This window comes from Apis laboriosa, unplaced genomic scaffold (assembly GCF_014066325.1).
Source record: "Apis laboriosa isolate Shangri-la unplaced genomic scaffold, ASM1406632v1 scaffold18_cov149, whole genome shotgun sequence".
Classification (NCBI taxonomy): domain Eukaryota; kingdom Metazoa; phylum Arthropoda; class Insecta; order Hymenoptera; family Apidae; genus Apis; species Apis laboriosa.
In genome coordinates this window covers 1,796,767-1,803,546 of record NW_025222233.1, presented here as the reverse complement: position 1 = coordinate 1,803,546, position 6,780 = coordinate 1,796,767, and the positions used below count along the sequence as shown (strand labels likewise).

At 50.1% G+C, this 6,780-nt stretch overlaps 1 protein-coding gene across 3 annotated transcripts in view; it reads left to right on the top strand.

Annotated features, from left to right (window-relative positions):
* Positions 1–6,780, top strand: part of LOC122711934 — a 197,224-nt gene that overhangs the window by 134,015 nt on the left and 56,429 nt on the right. For all 3 annotated transcript variants that reach the window (XR_006346231.1, XM_043931130.1, XM_043931129.1), the window contains exon 3: positions 2,859–3,001. Coding sequence is in view for 2 of the 3 variants with exons in the window: in XM_043931130.1 (XP_043787065.1) it covers positions 2,859–3,001 (143 nt within the window). In the remaining variant the exon portion in view is untranslated. The remainder of the gene's footprint in view (positions 1–2,858; positions 3,002–6,780) is intronic.

Below are 6,780 nucleotides of genomic sequence, written 5' to 3'. Positions count from 1 at the left end.
TCTCTCTCTCTCTCTCTCTCTCTCTCTCTCTCTCTCTCTCTCTCTCTCCCTCTCTCGCCTGGCATATATACGCGTCTACTAAACCGGAGAGTGGCGGTAGTCTAGACGGAGTGTCGATTTTTGCCGCGGCACCAAATTAGAAACCCTTCCCTGCTGGATCCATCGCGCGGTTCCACCGCCTCTGCGTCTCCCCTCGCCTCTCTCTCTCTCTCTCTTCCACTCTCTCTCTTTTTCCGTCTTTTTTCCCCGCTCTTCTCGACGTTTCTCTCGTTCTCGCGGTGTATCTCTCTCTCTCTCTCTCTCTCTCCTTCTCCGTCTCCCGTGAACGCGCGCATGTGAAATCGCTTAAAGGGGATGAACAGACGACACGCAAGCCGTCGGGGGCTCTTAGCTCTCGCGGCTCGAGACCGACTGCAAATATTTTCGCTGCTTCCTCCCTCCTGTTGCCGCGACTCCGTCTGTCGGACACTTTTCGGTGGCGGAAAGAGGAGGAGGGGGGAATGTCGACACCTAAAGCCACTGAAAATCTCGTCCCCCCCATTCTTTCTTTCTCGAATCGGTTGGGGAAAAGGCGGGCGTGGATGTTCCTATCCGCGAAACGTTCCAATTTCGCGGGTCGATTCGATGGAAGACGATTTCATCTTTTCCATCATCGCGCGATGAAAGAGATGCGGGGAAAAGGTTCGAATTCAACCTCGTAAAAACACCGGCGATCCCGTATTCATCGAGCTCGGATACCGGCCTCTCCTGCATACGTTTATGTAAACACGCGCGAGAAGAGGGCGTGATAAGATACGGCGCCAAGGAGCAAAGGGAGGAAAAGTCGAATTCGAAGGCAAATTGTATTCACCGCCATTGTGCTCCTACCGCGCTTTCATTCACCTTTAACATTTCCTCTCCTTTCCAGAGGGCAATTACCTCTAGACCCCCCTCTTCGAACATCTCCCCGATTCTTTCCTTCGTGGCTCAACCTCTGACGAAGCTTCAATCGAAAAAGCTGTCCCGCGAAAAACTTCCCCCTTTTTTTTTTCTCCCTCTTCCTTCCTCGAAAATATATACGAATATACGAATAGGGGAAAGAAGAGAATAAGGGGGGGAGGGAGAGGATTCTCGATGAAATTTAACGAGGCGGAGGTAAGCCGGATCGAGATCAACGTTATGGAGACAACGCGGGGAAATTAATAACAGCGTGGACGCACAACAAGGGCAGAGAAAACATCGATCTAGGCCGCGATTAAGGGATTATTCTACAGGGATATATTCACGGCGCGTCGGGCACCGAAATTGCGTCCGATGCGATTCGCGATTCGCGATTTCGTTAATCATCGCTCGCGCAGTTGAAATGCCGGAATTAGTCGAAAGTGGCGCTATCCGTTTTATCCTATCTCGGTTTCAAAATTGCGCCAGCCAAGCTTGAAAACCAATTCGAAATGACAGCTCCTCTAAGCCGTGTCGCGGCTTTCGATCGACCAAGGATTACGGCGCGCGTCAATTAACCCGGCGAAAAGCTCGAGCCGGGCCTGAACCTTTCCCCCTTTCGTTTCTCATCCATTTCCATTCCGTGGGAAAGAATCGGGATTCCGAGGCGAGAGCGATCGTTGGAAGCGTTGGAGGGAAGGCGTTGCCTCGAGGCGTCCACGCAGGCGAGAGTCAAAGTCCAAGACCCAGGATCCCACGGGGGGATTGGAAGCGGGCGTGGATTTACGACCGAGTTTCTCTTCTCCGCGCTCCGTTAACCCCCGGAGTCTCGGTACGTGGACTCGGTGGATTGCGGCGTAATACAAGGCCATCGAGAAACTCTCCCCGACGAGTGGCAGGGAAGGGGAGGGGTCATCTTAAACCCGGTTGAATCGGTTCCAATTTGGGGAGAAGCGGAGCCTCGGAAGCTAGCTCACGTTTTACCTCGTCGTCCAAAGTGCCGTGCTTCGTTGACAAATTCGACCTTGCCTCTACTCACCCTCCTCCTCCTCCTCCTTCCTCTTATTTTGCCATATTTTTTTTCCATTCCACTGCACTCGGCCCACCGCACACAAATGCGTTCGCCGAATTCTTTTTCTTCGCAATTCTTCCATCCATTCTCGTCCATCTTTCTTTTTTCTCTTTCTTGCTCCTTGTTCCCTTCGAAAGGGGATAAACGAAGGGGGTAAATATCGGTGAAAAATTGTAACTCAATCTAGAGAGGTGCATAAAGTTTTCGGGGGCGACGAGAAGTTTTCCCAAAGGAGTTTGATACGCGTGTAAGTTGGGAAAATATGGTGGATAAAATAAAGGGAGAGGCGGTCCTCCCTCTTCTCTCTCCCTTCCATCGATCGTTATCGATATGTTTGCGTTACGAGGGAATTCCGGCGGCAATAATCCGCGGGCTTTCGAAAAGTTATTAAATTTGCCGGGGCAAGTTGGAGAGATGTTGCTCCTCCTCGCGCAAGAAGTTTCCGCTTCTTCATACGGAAAAACGAGTTTCCTCCTGGATAGAGAAGTCCAGAGAAATTTCCAGAGACTCGCTCTAAACCTCGCGGAAGCTTGCCAGCCGGGAGTATTCGAATCCTCGTGAGCGAAACTTCCCTGTTTGCCCCAACTTTGCGGAATCTTCTCCCGGGACTCGGCCTCCCCGAGCGGAAAGGGTATCCATTCGTCCGCTCGTCACTCGCGATTCTCGCTCAAACATAATGAACCAACCAATATCTACCCTCCTCCCTTACCCTTTTATATTATCGGGGGCACAAACGATCATGACTTTCCTATCGTAACAATTGCCCCTGTCGACTCGTCTATGTCGCAAGTACGCTATACCTGTACCACCTACTTTTCAAACTGTGTAAATGTATAATGGACGAATCAAACCGTTATCTGTTGTGCAGGCGGAGATCGAAAGTGGTGATATCCTCCGCGAAGCCTGAGGACAGCGGCAGATACGAGTGCGTAGCTGAGAGTACTTCCGGTCATCGGGCCTCACTCGCGGCCCAGCTTCTAGTCGCTCACGATACGAGAATTCCGGAAACCAGTGAGTATCCACCCTCCCTTTTTCTTTTACAAACATATTTTATTTTTTCTTTTTTCTTTTATCGATCTCGTGTCTCATCTTTTCGAAGAATCTGGAGACTGAACAAAAAGAGAGAGAGAGAGAGAAAGATATATATGTATATATATATTTATTATTTATTCCGTGGTACAAATCCGTATATATGTATACATACGTGTATAGATGAAACTTTTTCTCTTTTCGCGCGACGATCTCATTAATAAAAAAATACAGGAGGAACACGGTGTAACGGCGCCCTTAAAAACGCGGCAGCGTTCGTTACCCGGGCGTGGATCGTCGATACAAAAAGCGGGGGAGGGTGGTGGAAACAAAGGGTGCGGACGGCACCCGTGTTTTTGTTCGAGCCGGCGGCTGGATTCTCGCCGATCGTATCGATCCGATCCATCCGATCGATACCACGGTGGAACACCTGCCGATACATGCACGGCCGCGTTTCAGTTTTCACTCGTTGCCGTCATAACTCCGATGGTGCGTGCGCCCACTGTGGAATCGCCGTTCAATCCGTGGGAAAAAATAGCGGCGCTATACGCGTACGTAACGGGACGCGACTTCACGATACACTGCCCCGCAACCTGCGACATTTCGATGACCCCCCTATTGTCGTCTATGAAAATCATTTTTCTCCTTTCTCTCTCTCTCTCTCTTTCTCTTTTTTTTATCTCTGGTCGCCCCGAAAGGGAGAATATCACCCCGTAAAAGGTTATGGAAAATCCTTTGATCCCTTTGCCGGGCTGCGTTTTGTTTTGCACGCGAATAATCGAGTAATCGAAAACAATTAAACCGAATTACGAATATAATGAGTATTAATTTTCCATGCTCGTTCGGTGGATGAAAAATCGAGAGAGAGAGAGAGAGAGAGAGAGAGAGAGAGAAAGTAAAGAGTATATAATTCGGAGGATCGATCCTCCTCCGTCTGGAAGATATCGGTTCACCGATTCGTGTAACTTTTACACGTTGGAAAGATGCGGTCACGATGCACATAAACGTCTGAAACACGTTCGCGCGTTTATCGATCGATCGACATCGAGCCCTCCCTTCCTGCATAGGGAACCCACCGTGCGGAACGTTGGTTTATGGGTTTTCATAACACGTGCAACATTTGGCAGACGCTTCTCGCCATCCTATTTATGCCGAGAATGGGGTTCTCGCCACCCGCTCGGTGGTGGAAAAGCTGCAAGACAGCTTGGTGGAAACAGAGAGAGAGAGAGAGAAAAGAAAAGAAAAAACGCGCGAAATTCGCAGCGTAACTTCGCCTCGCTTCGAACTCGCGTTGCGCAATTCCGACCGCTGGATACCGAGGATCGATTCGAAACGAATCGGGGCGAGAAATTCCACGGCGAAAATACACAAGTTCGAAACGAAACTGGCTCTCCTTACGAAGCATCCGTTTGCGTTGAAACCTAGTTTCGAAAAAAAGGGACGATAACATAATTGGATAAATATATACGTAAGGAAAAATGTGGAAGGAAGGAAAGAAGGAAGGTTTATCCTCTTTCTGCTCCAGGTAGCAAAATAGATGATGATGATGATGATAATATCGGGGATAAATACGAAAGAGTGTCGGAAATGTGGGGCAGGCGATCAAGCAAGGATTAAGCAGCTGATGCGATAATGCTCGCGCAGGGTAGCGGTTCCAGCGAGGTCGGGAAAGCTTGCGGTTCACCGCCACCGTGGGGGCTCGTATGACGGACAAAGGGCGACAATTACAACCCTGCCTGCCCGCCGCGTCAGGCTTTCATACAGGCCGAACTGCTGATGGCGGCGAGTCAGCTGCCTATTTTCGTGTACACGTACGATTCGTACGAAACAAAACGAAACGTAACCTTGTTCCGATCCAATTTTCGATCGAGATCCTCGGTCGATCGAGAGAAAGGGAAAAAGAAAAAAAGTTTCCCTCTCCAAACTCGGATCCGCGACTTTCGAGGCAGTTTCGACGCCACTCCACTCGGCGCCTCCTTACCGGTTTTTAGCCGCTCGATTGCGGTAACAGATTGTGGTAATGTTTATAAGGCTAGAGTTACTCGAAAGGAGGAGGGAACCGCGCGCGCTCTTTTGCCAGACTGCAATAACATTTACCACAAACTTTTACTACGAACTCGAAATGCACCGAGTGGCCCGAGTGTGCGCTATGTTTTAACAATTGCAGTTCCAGTCGCAATGTTACCGGTCGTCGAGGTGTAACTCGATACAATAACGGCGCGTTCCGCGTCGTTCGGCCGAGGGAAGAGGCCGACTTACACCGTAAGACATAAGGTTTCACCACCGCCAAGGGAGATCCAGATGAAATTATACGTCCCAAGATTCTCCCCTGGATCCCATTCCAGAAAATTCAATCGTTACACTTTCCTCCTCCTCCTCCTCCTCCTTCTCTTCTTTCTCCTCCTCCGTTCCAGTTTATCGATATATCGCGTTCCTTTGGATTTCCAGTTCCAACAACGGCGTTTTCACCACCTTGGAGGAGAAACTTGCGGGTTCTCGTCGCCGGTGGTGGTCGACCGAGGGGAAAGAAGCGTTGCGCAATCCGAGGGAATCGCCGAGGTTTCGTGCTTAAGTTCCGCGAGAGAAAATCCTCGAGCGGTCAAACACCCGGGGCAAAGAGCGAAACCGAGGGAGAAAGAAGAAAAAGGGTTCTTTTGTACGAATGCACGCGTCAGCGATGGCTGGAAGGAGGAAACAATGAGATTGTAAAAAAAGAAAAACCGCTCCACTCGATTTATCCATCGACAACCGGAGGATCGTCTTGCTCTGGACCAAGCATCTTCGTGTCTCCTCGATCCTCCCTCCCCCTTCCATACCCTTTCAAAGCGATTCAGCGACAAAACAAACATGCCCTCCCTCCGTGTGTATATCGATCGCATCCCCGAACCTCGTGTCCCGAGCAGAGAACACGAAGGATGAAAGGCGAGGGTGGAAGTGGATGATCGACGGAAAGAGAGGAGGGAGGGGGCGGCTAATGATTCCTCGCCTTAAATACCGATACGGTGGATAACGGTGGAGAGGCGGAGAAAGGATCCAAAGAAGAGAGACAGAGAGAAAGAGAGAGAGAGACTTAAGTCCGTTTAATGCTCTCGAAGGTGAAGAGACGAGAAACGGAGGCAATTAGGAGGGGGCGACGAAACGTCGGAATAGAAACAATTACGAGCGGAAGGTAAACCTCCCTTATTCGTGGAGGTTCGCGGATGGTAGGGACGGGTGCGATAGCCATCCCATGGCGCCGTGTTGTCTTTCCGCCCATTGTTCCTCTCCCCCTCCTCTGTCGCGGATATACATACAACAGCTCATCGTTCTTACGGAATTAATTAAAAGCGGACCAATCGACTCGCCCTCCTACTACCATTACTACTACTACTACTATTACTATTACTACTACTAAAGTAAACTAGAGAAACGAAGATCGAGATGGCGCCGAACTTCTCCTCGTTCTGGCGTGTGAAATTTTACGAAATTTCGTTCAAAAGGTGCGGGGAAGATGAGAGGAAAGGAGGAGAATATATATATATATATAATGTCTTGGAGGGTGATTACGCGCGTCGTGGCCCTCGCGGCATTGTCTTAGCCGGTGGAAGATGCGCGAAACTCGAAAACTCGTCGCGCGATTTCTCCCCAGGCCTGTCGTCGCGACGCCGAATAAACAAACGCCGGTCCTCGGTGGAACGGCGCGGCGCATACGCCGTCTGACTACGCGTCGCTCATACTATTTACTCGTACTACTTGCGCCTACTATTCCTCCCGGTTTTGCA